Genomic DNA, 20,449 nt, shown 5'->3' on the forward strand with positions numbered 1-20,449 from the left:
AATTGCTTCTGCAAATGTGAAGGGACTTGAAGTATTTTCTTGTTAATTTGCTACCATTACCCTACCCTTACAATCCACCCTGCTCTTGTTACAAATCTTGCAATAGTATTTTCTTACTCAATTACTGCAAATGCATTTACTCAGCTATTATCTCAGTTTGCTTTTGAAATTTTCCAATTTCTTACAAAAGGAAAGCTCATTTAAATACTCATGGTCACCTACAACAAGTGCCCTGTGTCCTATACACTTAGGGATTTGTACTACAGCGCCCACAGAATCCTTTTCTTTGCTAATGCATTTTAAGTTCTCCTTTCTGTGCAAATTCTCTGGCTTCTCTAACATGTGAGCTCACACTGCAACATTCTCTCTCTTCACTGGGGGCACGTGGAGCTGCCCGTTTGTGTGTAAGAAAGCTGAGAAACAGTTATCTGCCAAACCGTTATTTTTCACTGCCGTTGGCACAAAGCACAAGAGGGAACTCTGCCAAGCTCTTGCATCCCACAGAAGAGATTAAATCAAGCGCAGAGGCAAGACAGATGTGCCAAGCTGAGGACAGAAAACTAAAAGGCTGTGGGACACCTGAATCCAGCAGGCAGGGCACAATAATGATATGATTGACACCAAGCTTAAACTTCCAGACAAACTGCCCTGATAGCAGTTTGAGCAAGTCTGAGCAAGTTCAGGCAGGGAGAAAGGAAGGAAGCAGAACTAACAGGTCAGGAATCGAGGGGTGTATTAATGGCCAGCAGCAACAGGTGTGCTTTACTCACATCCCCAGTGGGCAGGGCAGCTGTGAGTCACAGGCACAGACACCTACAGTATGTGGTTTTCTGGGTGGCAGATATTTTGTCAGGGTGTTGCCAGCAGCAGCTAATGAAGACATCCAGAGTTACTGTGGGAAAAGCACGTATGTGCAGCATAACTCCTTTTTCTAGGCTGAGAAACAATGCCTATTTTTGTAGTATTAATATTGTTTTTAAATATTTCTTTTATGGCTGACTCATTTTTGAATGCTTTGGATTGCTACGTGTCTCATACAACAGCTTTGGCCATAATTCTTAGCCTTTTTTATGACCACATGAGGGTGAATGTGCTGCCACTTGTCTAAGAGTCAAAACATCCGCTCTTCTTTGCAATGGACTTGGGATGGAAAGAACTCCTCTCTTTTCACTTCATTTCTTCACTAGCTGTGTAAAGTAAAAGAGTCTCTGAAGCCAAAATCCCCTGAGGTTTACACGTGAAGCATTTCTATGCCTACCAAGCTGGGGGGACACAGAACTACCTGATCCCTCAGTTTTGGGACATCTACCTTTAACTCTGCTCGTCTTTTTACACCAACTACCTTCACTCACTGCATTCCCAGTGCTTCCCTGCATTGTAGAGATACTTTTATATCTAAATGCTTTCAAGGTTAGTCTCCAAGTACTGTAACCCAAACTCACAAAAAACGTCCCTAGAACTTTCAGCTTCAGGGCCCAGAATCTCTCAAAATAATGTCAAATGATTTTACACGTTAGTATCCTCATTCCTGCTGAGTCACTCTGGGTTTGAGCTTTAGTTATCAGCCTTCGCCTATCTACCCGGAAAATTTCTTGGGGTTTTGTTTGTTTATATTTCAATATAGACGAGCACCTGGACTGCCTTGCTACATCGAAGGGCAGACGCTGTTGAAAACACTTCTGATTGGGACACATCGCCAGCACACTTACCGGCTGTCATTCTGTACTAGCCTCACGACTTTCTGGTCTCGAACCCAAGTTTTTTACGTTAAAGCGCTTTTCGAGGAGTTTTGAAGCAGGCGCTCGGCAAGGCGGCACCGCTGAGGCGAATCCAGGTGGGGCTGGGCTCCCGCCCCTCCTTCCCTGCCTGCCGCGCCGGCCGGGGGCCATGTGACAGCGCGACTTCTGCCTTCAAGCCGCCGAAGGGGAAGGGGAAGGGGCCACAGTTTGCCCGCTGTTCCGGCTGCCGCTGAGGCCGCGGCCCCGCGGAGAGGCGCCGCCCGAGCCCCGCCACAGGTGCAGCCGGCGCCCGCAGCGACAGCGCCGGCCCTCACAGAGGTACGGACAGGGCGGCTCGCCCCCCGCGCCGGGGCGGGGCCCGGCCGGGGCAGGACAGGCCGGGGCAGCCCCGCGGGCTGCGCCCCCCGCCCGCCGCGGATCCGCCCCGGCAGCCGGGCCGCCCGGTGGGACCGGGGGCGCGGCGAGCCGGCTCCTCCGCCCGCGGGCCATAAAGGGCCGGGCACGGGCGGCGCGGCACTGCGGTACCGGGCGGCCGGCGGGTGGATGCGGCAGCGGGGAGCGGCGGCAGCTGGCGGGAGCGGCTCCTCCCCCCGCCGCCGCCTCCTGCGCCGGCGGCTCCGGGCAGCGTCTCTCCGGCCGGCGGCGGCCCGGCCCTGCCCCAGCATGGCTCTCCCCGGGGCGCTCGGTAAGTGCCGCGCCGGGCTGGCCCGGGGCGCTGGCGGTGACCTTGGGCCGGAGCCGTGCGGGGCTCCTGCGGCCGCAGCGCCCGCGGGCCCGGCCCCACCTGCTCGCGGCGCTGGGATGCGGCGCTGCCCGCGGGGCATCCGCGGAGCTCGGAGGCGGCTCTGGCTTTCACGGCATGTGCTGGGTATAGATTCAAGGCCTTTAAATGCCTGATCGATAATTGCTTTTTAAGTAATCATTCCATCTATTTTTATTTTATTTTTTTTTTAGTGCAGCATGTTTCAAGGGAAATAGCTTTTTTTTCTTCTGCAAAGGTGCAAACCTAAAGAGCAAGCAACCTTTCTATTAGATTGAGATATTTAGGAAAAGAGCATTTACTAGGTGGCATTCATACCCTTCCCCATCCAATTAAAATGTCTAGTTGTTGCTCACCTTGTGCAAAGGACAGCAGTTCAATAGAAGGATACTGGATACAAGAGCCTCTTCCAATTCAGGATGGCACAGCTCACACGAGTATTGCGTGAGGTGCCTCATGACTATTTTGTTTGTTAGGCTCATTTTGGTACCATGAGCTAGCAGTAATGTGGGTGAATGTACATTTCAAACTCTTCTGTACCTTAGCATCTCGTGCTTGAGTGGAGAACGTGAGCTTGGGTTCTGTAAGAAAGAAAAAAAACTTTAGTGTTAGTAAAGGCTTGTACTTACATCTATACTTTCTGTCCCTTCAGTACCTTATTGTAAGGATTTAAAACACAGCGTGGTTTCTCATGCAGCATGTTTGTTACTGTACTTCTGTTTCTGATCACAATTCTCTTGGAAAAAGTTCATTTAAACTAGGAAAATGCTCAGCATTTTCTGCTCAGCGGAAAAAATGTTATTATTTCACATTGTACTAGTATTGTTAGCACTCTTACTGTAGTTGAGTAAGTAAAAGGGAGTTTTTCTCTGGCTGAAGCAGCTCAAAAGGCTCTTGCTGCTGGCAGCCACATGTGTGGTGGGCTCTGCTGCTGACAACTGTGTTCATTGAGGTCAGGAGGCAGACTCCTATGACTTCCTTGGGGGTTGACATTGAGAAACCAAACCTAAGTTTGGATGCTACTTAGATATGGTAGTGCATTGCCACTGAATTATTCAGCTAAACATGTATGTATTTTTAAATTTCCTATGTAGTTATACTTGATTTTACAAAGACTTAATGCTAATTGCAAAACAAATACTCTCCTGTACAGAAAACAGCACAGTCAGAACCACAGTTCTTTAAAAACAGAAATGCTTTTCTTCTGGGATGTGAATGGGTTCTTATAAAATAAGAATGCAAAGTAACGTAGGGGAACACTAAATTGCTGTGTTATGGTCCATTTTTATTCTTGCCACCTTTTCATACTCCATTTGCTTTTAAAATCAAAGCAAGAATATTCTCAAAGCAACTGTGAAAACAGGTAAACAGGTGGACATTAATTAGAGCCTTTTAGGCTGAAACAAACAGGATTACATATCAACATGTGAAACCTGCAGCATGCCTACAGAAAAATTGTAATGGGGGCCCTGATAAATTGTGTCTGGAGAGATAAAAAACTGCCACGCTCCATGCTGCCTTCCAGGGTATGTCGTTATTTAAATGAACGCTATCTCACAAAATACATTTGCATTTTTCTAACCAAAAAATGGTTAGAAATTCTGAAATGCCAATTTTGGACCCTGACTTCACATTCTGGCAGTGCTTGGATCCATTTGCTGTGACATGTTTGCAGCTATTTTTAACTTATGTAATAAGAATTTAATCTTATTTTTTATAAACTCCATCATACTGAAGGCATTCAGAAAGCTTTATACTACACAACAAATAATGCTGGTCTGTAGTTTATCAGCATCATGTTTTTTCCTCTCTGGAATGCTTCCACTTGTGCTAAAATGCACATTCTAGATTGTATGAAAATGGAATAAAAGTAAAGCCAGGAAACAACAGAAGAAACAATAAAGATGGCATTTTAGTAGTGATGCTAGTATAAAACGGAAATATTTTGTGCTGAAAGCCTAGCTACTTAAAATTTTAAAACATAAAACATATTCTTTTTGAAAAGTAATATTTAAATGCCAAGTAAAAATGCAAGTCCATGACCTATCTGCTTCCACATGCATTCAAAAATGTGATATGAACTATTACAAATGGAAAAAGTCAGAGTTAACTATACTACCTTTGTTCCTGTTGTACAACTATTCTGCTTCCCAGCAGTTCCGTGACTTTCTGATTTGTGCAAGGGATGGGGTGAGGTGGAAATGTACAACCTTCTTTTCTAACTTGCCTGTTGGCTTGAAGTCACTGAGCAAGGAAGAAGGCAAGCAACTGAGTGAATGTGATTTCCAGGTTTAGTGCAAGGACACACAGCTGAGTATCCATTGTATCACAAATAATTGTCTGTCTGACTTTGCAAGTAAGTGGAATCTCCTGGTAAATCTCTACATAAATTGCTCAGGAATTTTTGTGGGTACACCACAAGGTTCCTGATGCACAAATTAGCATGGCTCCAAAAGCAGAGCTGCTTTGTGGTTCTTGTGTACTGCATGCTAGTTTAAATTGTGCAGAGCTGTTCCACTTTCTTCTGATTTTGCTCCAAGCTCTGAATTTTGCTAGGCATGCCATGGAAAAACCCCCAGTTTCTTGCACATCTTCACTCATCCTGTAGCTCTAACTTTCTTACCTGTCCTCCTCATCAGGCGAGATGCCCCGGCAGTTTCCCAAGCTGAACATTTCCGAGGTGGATGAGCACGTGCGGCTTCTGGCAGAGAAGGTGTTTGCCAAAGTTCTGCGAGAAGAAGACAGCAAGGATGCGTTGTCACTCTTCACCGTGCCTGAAGACTGCCCTATTGGGCAGAAGGAGGCCAAGGAGAGGGAGCTGCAGAAGGAGCTGGCAGAACAGCAGTCTGTGGAAACAGCTAAAAGGTTTGTTCTGTAGTTGCTTTCTTAGTGGAAAATAGTTTTTGAAATGAGTTTGAGTTAGTATTGAAATACCTGGCAAACAGCATTCTGCCTCTTAGTACTCCAGGAGAAAAGTCAGCAGCAGGCACCAGGGCCACCCCTGCAGTGTCCTTCTGTCCTGTGCAGGAGGTATCAGGATGGGCCCCAGGGAGCCTGGATTGGGCAGGTTGTCTCAGCTGTGTTCCCAGCAATAGCACAGATATTGCTCATGCAAATTTAATAAACAGCATAGCTGGGTAGAAATGAACAAAACTCTAAGAGTCTTTAATGTAAGAAGAGTCAGAAAAAGAAACACTGCTCCCTCTTTTTCTAGTTTCATTAAGAGAAACAGAAAGTTTTAACACAGAGAAAATGACAGTGGCATGATACTTCCTTTAGTCTCTGCAAAAATAGATGAAAGCAAAGAATTTATATTTAAGATCAAGGGGTAAGGTGAAAAGGGGTATTGGCATAATGAGGTTATTTGTAGGTTTCCTTTACTCACAGAGATAAAATCTAACCATTGTCAGCCACAAAAGTGCACATTAAACAAAACAAAAGAATTGCATTCTACCTTTGGTTTACCCATGGCTGTAATGAAGGCAGACTTGCTTTGGTTTGAGTTTTGGGTTTGTTTTTTTATTCTGTAAGAGAGACAGCCTTCCCCTGATGTCAGGCTGTTCCAGTGTCTTGCCTTCACAGGACTGCTGGGCTGTTTCTGGAGTCACATGAGCTCAGCAGCAGCCTGACACCAAATGGGTTGGACGTGTACAGACTCTTCAAAAAGCAGGCAGGCAAGAAAGCATTTGAAAGTGATAGCTAAACACATGTACCTGGTTAGCTGCAGAAAGGCAGTTGGGCAACACTTGGAATCATGTTTCTGGAACAGAAGGGAGAAGAGTCAATTTAGTTAAATTAAGGTATGACTCACTGATGATACAAGCTGAGACTTTGGGTTTGGAATTGTGCAAGTGGATTTCCCAGTTGGCATGTTCATAGACATAAACAGGCACAGAAGGGAAAACCAGATGTTTCCAGTCAAACAAATGTTTGGTATATATTTCTTCCTGAACTAGTGTGTTTCATTTTTAATTTGGAAAGTTTGTCTCACAGAAACAAACTCAGGTTTTGTACAGGTTTGACTGTTTAGGAAGGGGTATTATAGGTATTTTGTTTACATGTAGGAACAGAACAAGTGTTCATCCCTGTCCTGCAGGACTGAAGGGACAGTGACACAAGTACAGCTTGTGCTGTTTCCAGTTTCAGTTGATCAAACGCTGCCTTTCAAAACTGATGCTGATTTCCAAGGTGGCTACAAGTACTTTAGAGGATGAAATTTGGGTGTTAATTGTACCAGCACTGCATGTTCTTATTCTTAAGAAAACCACAGAAGTAATATGCAGCTGTCAGAGAATGTTCCAGTGTTCCTTTTTCTTTGTTAGTGATTCTTACTACATTTTAAGGTTTTGGTATCTAACTTACAAAAGTAGAGACTATTTCCACAGTGCAAAAGAAATTGTTATCACAGGTAGTTTATAACATACTATTTATATATTATATGAATATTTAAAATACATTTAAGAACATTTAAGCTGAGTAAGGAAAATTAATTACAGCTTCAGTGATATTCCACTTGAGGTATTACAATTACTTCATTGGAAAGCACAGCATTCTTTTTTAGCTGGTTTATCTGAAGTGCACATCTATTACAGCTTTGATGAGAAAAGGCAGCATTTTTAAATTTAGGTGAGTTCCACCTGAAGGGAGGAATGGACTTGTGTATCAAAGCCATGCTGTGATATCACTCTGATGACCACATCAGCCTCAAGTCTCATCCAACACTGCCTAAGGAATAACTAGGTGCTCCTCCTTTTCCTTACAAGTTGAACTGAATGACTGTATGTGAAATTCTGTTGCCTAGTCTTGTCTGACAACTAGATGAGTTTTAGGTCTTGCAAGTTTTGGGAAGAATGGGAAGTGTGTGTAACAGCATAACTTAGAACAATTTCCATATGTAACACTGACTTGTTTCTGTCTGATCCTTCACAAATTCTGATGCTGTCAGTCTGTAAGAATTGACCCTTACTGAAGTGAGCAGAGTGATCTCCTTTTCCTTCTGACAGTGACTTGCTGAAACTGAAGTTGTGAGAAGTGAAACAAAAAACTTAGGGCATCTTAGAGTGATTGTAAATAAATTGTGGCATATTGGACTCATGTAGAGGGTAAGTGCAATTGTGTGTGATGTAGATCATGTGAAATGTCAATACAGAGAAGCTAAAAGCACAAGTACTTCCTGAGCAGCGTTTTTTTCTGTGGTATGAGAGAAACAGCATTTTTCTGTGGTATTTTGCATTAGTAAAATTTCCTAGTGGTGATTTCTTTGCTATAATCAGTTTTCCATTGTATTAATTGTTTTATACCATGGCTTATTTTATGTTTCATACCGTGAATTCTTAGGAAGAAAAGTTTCAAGATGATTAGATCCCAGTCTTTGTCATTACAAATTCCACCTCAGGAATGGAAAGCACCACCAGCCAATCCTGTCCTGTCTCCTGCAACACCAGTTGTTCCAAGTGCTTTTGTGCCAGTCCAAGTGCCATATGATGTACCAGAATTCCAGAGAGTTTCAATTAGTGGGGACTACTGTGCAGGGGTAAGAAACTATTGTTTTCCCACTTTCTAGAGTATCTAGAAGGTGTAAAAAAGGTTCCATGTATGTACATGACATGTAAAATGCCAATATAATGGCTCTCTGAAACAAAATCTAAATTGCTTTGTGAATACAGTGATTTGTTAGACAGTTAGAAGTCAAGGTCAGGTTGTTTTATACTCTTTTTAATAATAAATTGGATCAAAACATAATCAGATGTTCAATAAATAGGTAATAGATGGTAGGACAAAAACATTTGTGTGTGTTTTGTGTATTATATTTGGATTCTGCTTCTGTCACTGGCTTACTGACTCCTTGGGCAAGATCCTTATGGTCAAGCCCCACACACTTCTATGCTACAACTGCTATTTTTCCCAGTATTTATCCAGGTTTTCCTTCCAGGTTACAGTTGATGACTATGAACAAGCTGCCAAGAGCCTGGTGAAAGCTCTCCTCATCCGAGAGAAGTACTCACGTCTTGCCTACCACCGCTTCCCGAGGACAACATCTCAGTACCTGTGCAGCATGCGGGATCAAAAATGGAAGGTTGAAGATGAGGTGTGCCCAGGTGAATACCCTTTTTAAAATATTCAATTACATTCTAAAAAATTTAAACATTATTTTAAAATACAGAATTAAACCAACCAATACTGGAGTAAAGGAAATCTGTATTTTTGTGATGATCTCTTCTGACTGTCTTTGTAATTTATTTTGTTATTGAGTGGAGAATCACTAACAGGCCTGAGTTATAAATCCTGTATCTAATTTGGAACTCTGAAGCTGTCAAAACCTGCAAACCAAGACTAGTCACTCATTGATTACTTTATTTCCTAAGAAAATGGGATGTTAAATAGCATACTTATACTCCCCCAGGAAAAAGCTGTATGGCTGTGGTTTAAAGTGAAGTCATTCCTCCTCATCTTGGCGTATGGAGCTAAGAGGGGTGATGAGCTCATCTACATCGTAAACTAAAGCATGATACTGACATGCCAGTTAGCAAGCCCTGAGTCAGGAATTTCACAGGCAAGCTACACTTGCCAGGTCAAGACTGCAAGCTGTAGAGTCAGATTTGTCGGGCGTTCTGCCCGGGTAAATAAACTGATCTCTCAACAAGGCTTATTAGGTTGAGCATATTCCCCCACTATGTGTGTCACAAATTATTTTTGTCTCTTAGGTGGGTTGTGTCTTGAAAGCTTTGCTTGTGCATTAAACTGTTTGCACTGCTCATTTCTGGATTAGGCTGTGAGGAGCAACCTTCAGTCTGTACAGATGGGCCACTGTAAATGTGTCCACATTGCTGACAACTTATTTTCAGCCTTGAAGTGACATTTTAAATCAATTACTGGCTTAGTGGTTGAAAGAGGATGACTAAATATGTTTTCAAGTGTTTGTTTTCCAGGAAGAGTGTAAGGAGGACAGTATACTGAATATTCAAGACAGGGAAGATATTTTGGAACAGCTGCCAGGGAGATATTTCCAAGTTATTATTAGGTTAATAACTTTCTTACAGTTATGATTTTAAACTTACGACACAAAAAATGAAATCTTGTTACACAATGTCTTAATTAGCACAAATTTTAGCTAGATAGTTATTAATGTTAGAGATAAGGATGGTATCAGTTTATAACATACATTCAGGTGCTCTAGGTGAATAAAAGGACTGGTAATTACTTTTCTGTCATGGCTTAACTGAACAGGTAAAAGAAGAAATCTTTTAATATTGAGCCAAAGAATATAGTTAAGTTGTCATAAATGCAGTCAGGACACTGTGTGCTGGTTGCATTAGTAAGATATTGTAAAAGAAGTGATGATTGTTCATAACAGGAGTGACAATATTTGAGTGTTCACATTAGCCAAATCTCCTAGAAGTGTGTATGATTACTGGATTCTTAGGAAAAAGCTTTATACCTTTTTAAAGGCTTTACAAAACTGTACTGAACAAATCCCAATTGTGCTTCTGGTGCTTTGTGATTTTATTTATGATCAGAAGGCCAAGAGACAAAATGGATTTGTGTTGTACAATTTTTGGTTTCTATGCTTTATTAAAAAAAAAAAATTAAAAACCTCAAACAAAACCCTCACTACAGCAAACCACACATAAACAGACCAACCCCCACAAACTGAAAAACTCCAATCAAAACACAACAAACCCAACTGATTCTATGCTTAAATATGAACTTCCAAAATTGCTACAGTGAGTCAAAAGGTGAAAAGAAAATAATGAAGGTGGATATGAAGTCAGCAACTATTTTATTGTTCAAAAATCTCAACTGTACTTCAGCCATCCTAATTGAAATACTTCTGCAAACTCATTTTCAAACTCATTCCAACACACATTAATAAAGAATAGTATTAAATCTGTATGCATTGGGTCAGAGAACTCTAATAACATATAACATTTGAATTAAGCTAGGCACTTAATTTAGAGAGAGGCTGCAACTAAAGCCTGTCAGAAAAAAGCTTTGTTGTAACAGCAGATGTTTTATAGTAACTGAATGTGATTTAAATGAAAATACTGAGATCTGTTAGAAATTAAGCTTTACAGAAGCAGGAAGTTCTTTTTGTAATTATTTTGCCTTTTGTATAAGTTATTTCTTCTGACTAATGTAAATTTGTTTTCAGATTTCCATTCACCCCCAGAAGAAAATGAAGATCCTTACAATCTGGATGATGCTCCAGACAATTTGGATTATGTTATCAAGCTGAAAGGTGGCATTCCCTTTGTTTATGACAGCAAAGAGATGATGGAGCTCAATGAGCCTCGGAGTTTGCCCTATCCTGACCTGCAGACCTACACCCTTGACCTGAGCCATGTTCTTGCTCTCATTGCAGATGGCCCAACGTATGTTCCTCTTTTGTCACTCTGCCCCTTCAGGCTGCTGCTTACCTGTGGCTTAGTACTTCTCTCTTCTGTGATGTTTAATTCCTCAGCATACCCATTCTATAGTAGTGTTTTGTTTTGCCTTTCTCAGGCATTAATGCACAATGAAAAATCTTAAAGAGGAAAAAATACAATGCCACCTATGACTACCTCTCATTTCTTTGCTTTCTTAGCATCAACTATGGCAAAAAAAAAAAAAAGGGGTTAACAGAAAAACATTAAGGAATTGGCCAAATGTTTCCATTCAAGTCAAATCTGACCCAAACTCCTTGAAGCATGGGAACTGAAACTTAAACTTTTTTTTTTAATTTTTTTTTTTTTTTGCCTATGCTGAACCTGAGGTTTTTGAACAGTTGTCTTAAATTCCTTCATGTCTGTTCTGCTCTGGCTGCTTGAAGAAAAACCCTGCATATGCAGAGCATACAGATCAGCTCAGCAACATAAATATTCAGTCTGATTTGTTCCAGATGTTAGTTAACTGCTCATATGCTGCAAAACTGACCCATGTATGCACAATCAAAATAAGTCCAAAATTTCCCAGAACCACCAAATTCCTGTGAAGTCTCTAAAAACTGCAAATGTAACAACTGTAGTATAGTCAGTGACACTCATGACAAAGCAATGTCCTTGCCTGGTGCATGATGAAAGCATGTGCATCCAGTTTTAAGTTTACTTCCTAGCTGAGGATTGGAAACAGCACCATCTCTCATGGCCTCAACACCAGGAAAGGAAAAGAATCCACTCTAGGATGGAACTAAGCAGGAAGCTGAACTGTTCCTCTGAGCTATTTGCCCAGTGTGCCAGCACTGCATTGCTGGTCCTCCTGCCTGGGAGAGATCATCACTGACACTGTGCCCAGTTAGCCCCACCTGGTGCATTCTTTCCCCTGTCTGTCTCTCACAGCTGTGTCAGTCTGTCTGCCTCGTGCAGTGACAGTGGCAGAACAAGCCTGGCCTGTTCCCTAAGTCCTTTCTCAGGAGCCACCTCCTGTGCCTGTGCCAGCCTTATCAGCTCCAAATCAGTGCCAGCTTGAGCAGGCTTTGGTTACAGTCAGCAGTGGACAAATGCATTCCAGTTACAGTGTGTTATATTCCCAGACAGACAGTGAGAAGATAAAATGATGAGGAGGAAAACCAGAAACAAGAGTCATGCTGAAAGCTCTTTTGCAGTTTGCACTTAAACCTTAGACCTCACAGTTGTAACAGCAAGCCCTCTGTAAGAAGGGCTATGGTAGGATAAGTCAGAACACTCAGCACCATGGTGAATGTAGGTCAGTCACCTGCTCCTTTCACTAATTCAGAGTAAGCTTTTGCAGGCTCATCCACACTCTCTAATAAATGTGCACAGCTCAAAAGAAAAAGGTCTTTCCCATAATCCTGTTGCATAAGCTCTTCTTTTGGTATTGTTTCCCTGTTTGCAACAAGTGCTTTCCTGTCATTTATGCCCATCACATGTGGGGCTGCTCAGAGGTCAAGAGCCACTGTTCTTTAATCTTTGCTGCTGGTAAACTGATGAAATCTCACCCCTCAGGCTTGTTGTCTTTTGGATAGCAGTATGACACAACAGATTTCCTGCAATGGGCAAACAGGTCTTGGTTAGTATTGGGTTCTGTGAGACTGGGTTTGAAACAGGCTTCCAAAACCATAATGGGAGTTGTGTTCTGTTGAGGAGAGATTGGCAACAATAAAGCAGGAAAAAGAAGGCTATTACATTAACAGTGCTACCAAAATATTGTGGAGTCAATAAGAATTGACAGATGGTGAAGAGAAAAACCATGTCATTGGTTAAAAATAGAAGGAGAAACATGACAGAAGATGAAAGTGAAGATGGAGCTCTGAGTAGGCAAGCAGGAACAAAAAAGCATATTTTCTATAAAGGGCACAAGAAATTATTTTGGAAAAAAAAATTCTACACAACGTATATGTTCTCAAGGCATGAAAGATGAAAGCATATTGGATCTTATCTTGACTTCTCACATTAAATTGAAAAATCAAATAAATTTGGAGGATTTAAAAAAAATTGATAATGAATAAGGCTGGATGACAAGTTGTTTCTGTTATATATGAGAAGATTGTTCTATTGGAGGTACCATTTTAGAGAAGTTGCAACTTACATGCATTTGATTATTGGTTTCCTGCTTTGATTGTTATTACTAAAAGGACTGCAGTTTATGCACAGATGTAGTGATGAATACTTGGACAAGCTGAAGGACATAACATGGTTATGTGGAGTTCTGTTTAAGGTTTCTCTAATAACTTTGGTCTGAAATTTGCTTACATATTTGTTAACCAGTAGGATAAAAAGAATGGATTTGTCTTAGACCTCGTGAAATGCCCCAACTTTGTTTTTACTGTGAAAACTTTGATGTTCTTTTTGAATTTGAAATACAACTAGTTTTAAGTTACAGTTAATTTTTTTTTGTTTTCTTTTTACAGAAAAACATATTGTCATCGGAGGCTTAACTTTTTAGAATCTAAATTTAGCTTACACGAGATGTTAAATGAGATGTCAGAATTTAAAGAACTGAAGAGTAATCCCCATCGAGACTTTTATAATGTGAGAAAGGTAAGTGTGAGAAGGATGAAAGGCATGACACTGTTTTTAGTAGGAGTTCCAGAAGTTTTGCTTTTCTTATGGGAGGTGTAGATGATATGCATACCACTCAACTGAATTAAGTTATTTTAAGAATGTTAATGTTTTTCTACATGGGAGCTCTCTAGGAAAATTAACTTGAATGTGCGTGGGTTAATTGGATTATGCTAAACTAATTTGTTTACTTATTCAGAATCAAAGAGGCTTAATTGTATGTAGATTGCTTTAAAAGAGTGAAACAGAGTTAATCAAATGAAGCTCACTTGGATTATGAATAAAAATATCCTTATGAAGGTTTAATTAATTTTAATGAACTCAAAGACATTCAAGTGCATTTTTGTGCTTTCATGTAGGTACATCCTACTAGACTGTAGTAGGAACAGCTGTATAGATTTTAGATGATAATTTCATTTCATATTGAAAATAGATGTTTAAATACATGTCAAAAGACCTCCCACAGAAACTAAACTGAGGGTTCATGCTGCCATCAGTATCTGGTAAAAAAAGTCTGTGATATATTAAGTAAAAAGATTATCTGAGTTGTAGTCTTGGCTCCCTGTGAGATACACTGGGCTATAATTAGGAGACAGGTAAGGGAATCAAGGAGCTGATTTAATTTCCTGATATATTCACACCCAAGGGAGCTGTGTTCTCTTCAAAGCATGGAAGCACAGTGTTAGGCTGCTTCGTTTGCTTCCCTTTCCTGAAGTGGAGAGGAAGTTACTGGAGTTACTGCTTCATTTTGATAGGTGAGATTTCTTCACAATTGTTGCTGGTGGTTTTAACCACTTTGGGTTTTTTTGCAAACCATTTTGCATTGTTTCTCTACACAACTGGAAGAGGTAATCCTTATTTTGTAATTTCAGGGTTTACTTATCCTTCTTTTTACATTTTGGTTAGCACTGAAAATTTTTTTTTTCATCAAAAAGTCCTCTTGGCTTTTCCCTATAATGCCCAGTGTGTTTGCTGGCTACCGTTGTGGTAATAAACTGTCCCAGAGTCCATCACAAGGGTGGAAGCAGATGAGTTGTCATGTAAGTTCTAATGGATTTCATCCTTCTGACTGTTAAATATATAGATGGGAGATGTCAGCTAATTCACTCAGCAGAGACTCAGCTCCCAGCCTGAGAGTTTTCTTGCATAACCCTAGAAAGACATTTGCTACGTGCCACGTTCAGAGAAAACGCTTCAGTAGCTGACAGAGACTTTAATAATAGAACACATGCTGACTGAGACATGCAGAGGTGTGGATCAGGTAACTACCACAATCAGCTTGATTAGTGAGAAGTTGTAATTAACAGGATTGTTCTTGCTAAGTTAAGCTTTTGATCTAAAAGCAAATGTTCAATGTCTCTGGGCATATCCTAATTATTTTTTAATTACCTGCTGTTGAATAAGCCACTCTACAAAATGATTCATATTGTTCAAAAACCCAAAATGTGCATTGCTTCCCCTCTGGCAATGAGCACATTCCAGAGAGCAGGAACCAGCCTGCTCTGCTCTGCCAGAGACCATTCCTACTGCCAGGTACTCCTTGAAAAAATCCTTGGATTGATGAATCCAAGTTCATCTTGCTTAAAGTATTTTTATGAAACAAGCTCACAAGTAGTATTTTTCTGAAGCACTCTGGAAAGTAAACTGCATTGCTGACACAATTCCTGTAAGCCTCCAAATAATCTTGTTTTCCCTTTGTCTTGCTAACCTCAGTAATGTTTGGAACTGCAACTTCCTTGGAGTGCTTCCTTGCTAATACCAGTTATCAGCAGTGAAACATTTGAAAGCCACATTTCTCAGCCAATGTTTTCAGGATGTCTCTCTGTTAAGTCCATCCTAAGAAGTGCTTACTGCTTACAAGGAAAGCAAGGAACAGGATTCACCTTCCCAAAGGCTGTTGGTGAAGTTGTGTATCACATCCCTCAGACAAGTGTGGAGGTCCTGGTACAATCTGCTTATATGAAAGAGCCAAAGTACCGGATGGAAAATGCCAAAATTAGAACAGATATGAATGGAGTGGCAAGGTCAGTCAGTGAACATGTACTGCTTTAGAAAGGTGCAGTAGAAAGCTGGCCAGGATTAATTGCTAGCATGACAACCCAGCCTCCTGCCCCCTTCCCCACTTTTTTCCTGATTTAATAGGAGTTCTCCTCCAGTGAGATAATCTATTCTTAAAACCCAGGATAAGGCTCATCTTAAATACGGGACATGCATGTTTATATCTTGCATATTGAACTTAACTGGAATGCAGCCCAAGGTATGTTTTGCACAGTTTTGCAAGCTGGACTGGAAAATTGCCCTTTACTAAGGACACAGGTATTTCTGTAGACAGACAAGAATCCACAGGTGGTGAGACAGCATGGCTGGCTCCCCTTGGCTCTCCACAGGAGGTCAACAGCTGTCAGTGAGGAAAACACTAACTTTAGAGGAGACTCTTGAGTCTGCCATCAGCAGGATTCCTCACGTCCTCCAGCTGATGCAGGCAACACACATTTCCCACATAACACTGCCTGCATGAAGAATGAAATTAAGGAACAAGAGTTTAGCTCTATGGTACACAAACTCAGAACTGAGTTTTAACCTTGGTATGCCAGGGTGTCTTGTCCTGTATGTGGGGTTTGTTTGAGAAGGGCTTCCTGTAGACCTCTGTGCCCAACAGCCTCAGATAATTCAGAGCAGACACTTTTTTTTTTTTTTTTTTTTTTTTTTTTTTTTTTTTTTTTTTGGTGAAACCAAGAGATTTTTTTTTGCCTAGCATTATTTGCTACCTTTGTAATGGCTATCAATGTATTGAATTGGCAGGTGTCCTTCACTGCAAATAGTTTTGATACAATTTCTAAAGATGAAAAAATCACAGCCTAAGCCTCTTTGGATATTCTTTCTTTCTTTAGCCACTATTTCAGTGTGTCAGCAAACCACACCTGAGCATATGTCCTAGCAGTGACTTTTACACATCACTTTCCTGCCTGCAGCTCACTAGTGCAGGTGCCCCAACCTTGTGTGGGGAGCTGTGCATGGGAGAATGCAGTTTCTGCATTTACAGCCCTGCTGAATGCTCTGCTGCAATAAACTGGCTACTGCTGTGACATCCATTGGATGAGGGTGTTGCAACTGATTTTTTATTTTTTAAATTAGTGGTTAGACAAAGAGGAAGTAAATTCTAGCTGCTTTTTATGACCACAGAGTTGAAATACCACTGGTTGTACTTGTAAGAAGGAAAGTTAGAGTGGGGTTAAATGCTACTAAATCCTATAGATCTCAAAAATACTGAATTAAATTAGCAGATGTTCACTTTTTAAACATTTGATTACAAGCCTTGTGAGTGAATGGCAAACCTATACCTCAACTTCTCTGAGCTTTAATTCAAAGTTTGCTTTTTTTAATGTTTCTTTTGTTTCCCTCAGTAACTACTTAACTGACTTTGGTGATGAAATAGTTTCATCATATAAACCAAAATGACAGTGAATGTGAAGACTTAGGGGTTAGCATCAGATCCAAAGGGAATGCCCCTTCAGCATGACATGGAATGGTGCCTTGCCACTGTTAGCTAGCAGCAAAGCTGGCTTTTATGCTTTCAGAGCTGAGTGCTGCTTCTCTCTCCTGCCTTGCAGAGATGCTGAGGCAAATTCTTGTCTCTACCCTCAGTTTTGCAAGTGAGCACAAAATACAATCAGATGTAAAAGCATCAATGATTATAATGCAACATTTCTGTCAAGACCATAAGGAAAGCTTTTCCTCTCTCCTTTCTTTTAGTAATTAGAAGGACAGAACAAGAGATTTTCTCTTCACAGCAGTGTATTTCTGTATTTGTGTGAATACAAACACTCGGGTTGGGTTCTCTAGCCAGACAAGAAGCTGCATATGCAGGGATCCTCTTGTCTCCTGGTTTCTGGGTTGCTCTGCATGGCATAAATATGAATTAGACAAGCTCCCAAGGAGCTCTGCACAGCTCTAGGGACTATTTCTGCTGCCAGGAGCATTCCTGCACCACCCGAGGACAGAGTATTTTGTGCCTCTGCCTCTCATGCCTGTCAAAGAACTGCAAGGAGAAAATCAATCCCAGTGTATAAAGCTTTGCATCCTATCAGAAAAGCTGATGCAGTATGAATGTATTGATGAGCAGGCAATCTAGCAGTGGGATGAGGAATGATTTCCCTTCTGTTCAGCACTGAAGTAAAGCCTGCAGAGGATTCAGTGTCAAGTTCATGAAGCCCACAGCTATTGGGTTAGAAGTATTTACAAATGAAAGTGTATGTGTCTAGAAAATGTGGCAGTTTACAGCTGTGGATACTACTAATCCATGCCCTGGAAACGTTCAGTGTTATTAAAAGGGCTGGCCCTGGTATTTCTTTTTGCTTTTGATTTATCACTTAGCACTCTGAATCTAGCTCATATGCCCAATTCAGTGCAGCACTGCCTGCAATATGCACAGATAAACATCCATAAAACATCTGAGATGGAGGTTTTGTGGAGATCTGAGCAACAGTGGAAGGAAAGAGAAGGAATGCAGGAAGAAAAGGGAGGAGGCAGAGTGGTTGAGGGAGGCTGGTGCTGGTTAGATGTGGAGGGCAATGAGAACTCCTTCAAGCTGTAAGTTGTACACAGTAGGAATCTGCAGAGAAAGAAAGCCTGGCTTCGTTACATGGAGAATTGCTGAGTGAAGGGAATTCTACCATCCTTTAAGTGCAAGAAAGCTGAGGTCCACCACTGCTTGAATGATGGAATTACAAGAATGTAACCTTTATGTAAACAACTGTTTCCATTTGTTAAAAGTGTGAGTTCACTGAAGGTATAATATTGTGTTCCAAGACAGGCTTCTGTCAGTCATTCTGTTTTTCTTTCCATTGAAGATTAATGTGACCTTGAGTGAAAGGTTTTCTGCTGGGGGAGGGGACAATAAGCAGTGCAATAGGAAATCTGGTAAAGGGAATGCAGCTGGGGGTTTTTTCCACTAAGGAAAAACTGGGCTGGAATGGCACTACAGTGAATTTGAAAATGCAAGCAGAATGTTTGTAAATAGAAACAAATAAACTTTGTGGTGGGGTTGTGTTACTCATGGTCCAGAAAAGTATCAGCTTATTTTATGTTTTGTATGAGAAACAAAATAGTAACATCTTAAACTGGGAGTGGCTTTGTCTTTTTTGGGGGGGCAAGAAGGCAGCAAAGGGGATATTTGTTACCCTTATATGAATTCAGTCTGTTCAAATTGTTTTAGTAGAAGCCTTTCATAATAAATAATCATAAAACTAATGACAATATTTTAACATTATAACATTTCACATAATAATAACAGCAATAACGACAATAACCTGCCTAACCAAATCAGCCCACTTAAGCTCTGCCCAAGGATTCTGTGTTCAGATACTTCATTTAAGTAGGATTGCACCCTGCATGGTAAAAATGTACAAGAGCATACACACTAACTATGTGCTAGGGTAGCTCAAAGCTCAAGTCCTTAAAACTTCCAAAAACTTCCAAAAAGTTCCAAAAACTTCCAAAAAGTTGCATTTATGCTAAAAAACAGTAAAGAAGAAAAGCTGTGTGATAATCTTATGACTTTAGACTTGAGTATTTTATAACTTTTTGTTACTGAAGTTGCTGCTTGCTTAAAAGTCAAATTATACTGGGTAGTAAAAAAAGGTAGCTAAAGTAGTGAATATTATCTGGAAAAAGCATGAAGGAGATTCCAGAAAGGTCTCTTAACTTTAGGCAGATATCTATGTTTAGGTTGAAGGAAGAGGTAAAAAAAAAAAAAGTGTAGATATATGTATATATAAAGGCAAATCTTTGTTCTCAGAATAAACCTACTGTGGTTAGCTCAGCTCTAGGGCTGTGTGTGATGTGTTTGTGGGGACTGGAGAAGATGTCACAGGAGCTCATTGAACAGCAAAGGCACACTTCAGAGAATTATTTCTCAACAGGAAGCAGGATTTTGAAAGCAATGTGATCTTTGCACACAAGCAAACAAAAGAAACAAAAAGCCTCCTTGCTTTCCATCCTTGTGCTCCTAACAGGAGTGAATTCATGCTGATTTACATAAGGAGGAAGTGCTGTGTCTTGTTTTGTTCTCATTAATTCCAGTAGCTGAGCTACAACTGGAACCACTGCATTCTGAAATTCAATAAACTACACTCCTTCAGGGTCCCTACACATGTATTCTCTGTTTATGGCTTGCTTTTCATTAGCATTTAGAGCCTGGTAACTGCTGTTCAGTGTACAAGTTAACCAAGCCTAGTAGTATTTCATGGTTCCAGGAAGAGTTTACAGTAAACAATATTAGTGCCTAACCCAGAGAATGTTTACTAACCTGAGTAAGCACATGTATAAAATGCACTTGGGCTCAAATATCTGTACAAGTACTGTGAGGGGAGTGAGAATACATTGTGTGGAGTTGTGTTTACTGCTTATACACATCATTGTTTCCTGTGCATTAATAATGTACTTTATGTTCTGTACTTTGAGACAGCAATACGTTTCTTGCTTTTTCATTTAGCTTTAATGTGTCTGGTATATTTGAATTAGACAGTGATTAACAATTAAGTGTTTAGGATCCAGTTTTATGTCCTGATCTTTATTTATGTTACTGACATTCACAGGGAGAAGCTGCAACAACTTGTGTATATGTAACATGCAAATAAAATGACTCCAGGTGCCAAGTGAAGCAGTGGCATTCCTGTGGCCTGGATGTCATGGCATAAACCCAGGTTTACACTGCAGGAGGGTGACTTATTCATGTGCTCTGTGATGTGTTTCCTGCTGATCCTTAAAAGCAGATAAGGATGTTGATTAGTTCTGTTGGCAGAATGTGAAACTGCAGAGTCACTGCACAAAGGAGAATGTGCTGGGCTCACTTTGTTCGTGTCCATGTTTGCAGTTTCCTGGGCAGAGGAGTCCTGGATGAGAGTCCTTTCAGACATTTAGGTTCAGTGGCTCCTTATAGCTGGCTTATTGGA

At 40.8% G+C, this 20,449-nt stretch overlaps 1 protein-coding gene across 2 annotated transcripts in view; it reads left to right on the top strand.

The window, feature by feature from the left end:
• Positions 1-1,921: 1,921 nt before the first annotated feature.
• AMPD3 (adenosine monophosphate deaminase 3) overlaps positions 1,922-20,449 on the top strand; it is a 36,736-nt gene continuing 18,208 nt past the window's right edge. The window contains exons 1-6 of one of the 2 annotated variants that reach the window (XM_041464630.1): positions 1,922-2,057; positions 5,139-5,364; positions 7,837-8,032; positions 8,432-8,597; positions 10,652-10,871; positions 13,346-13,475. In XM_041464630.1, coding sequence (XP_041320564.1) covers positions 5,144-5,364; positions 7,837-8,032; positions 8,432-8,597; positions 10,652-10,871; positions 13,346-13,475 — 933 coding nt within the window. In that variant the 5' untranslated portion in view covers positions 1,922-2,057; positions 5,139-5,143. Of the gene's footprint in view, positions 2,058-2,164; positions 2,425-5,138; positions 5,365-7,836; positions 8,033-8,431; positions 8,598-10,651; positions 10,872-13,345; positions 13,476-20,449 lie in introns of those variants that run through there. The other variant, XM_041464629.1, reaches the window with a different exon arrangement.

This window comes from Pyrgilauda ruficollis, unplaced genomic scaffold, assembly GCF_017590135.1.
Source record: "Pyrgilauda ruficollis isolate IOZ18807 unplaced genomic scaffold, ASM1759013v1 scaffold182, whole genome shotgun sequence".
Taxonomy (NCBI): Eukaryota; Metazoa; Chordata; class Aves; order Passeriformes; family Passeridae; genus Pyrgilauda; species Pyrgilauda ruficollis.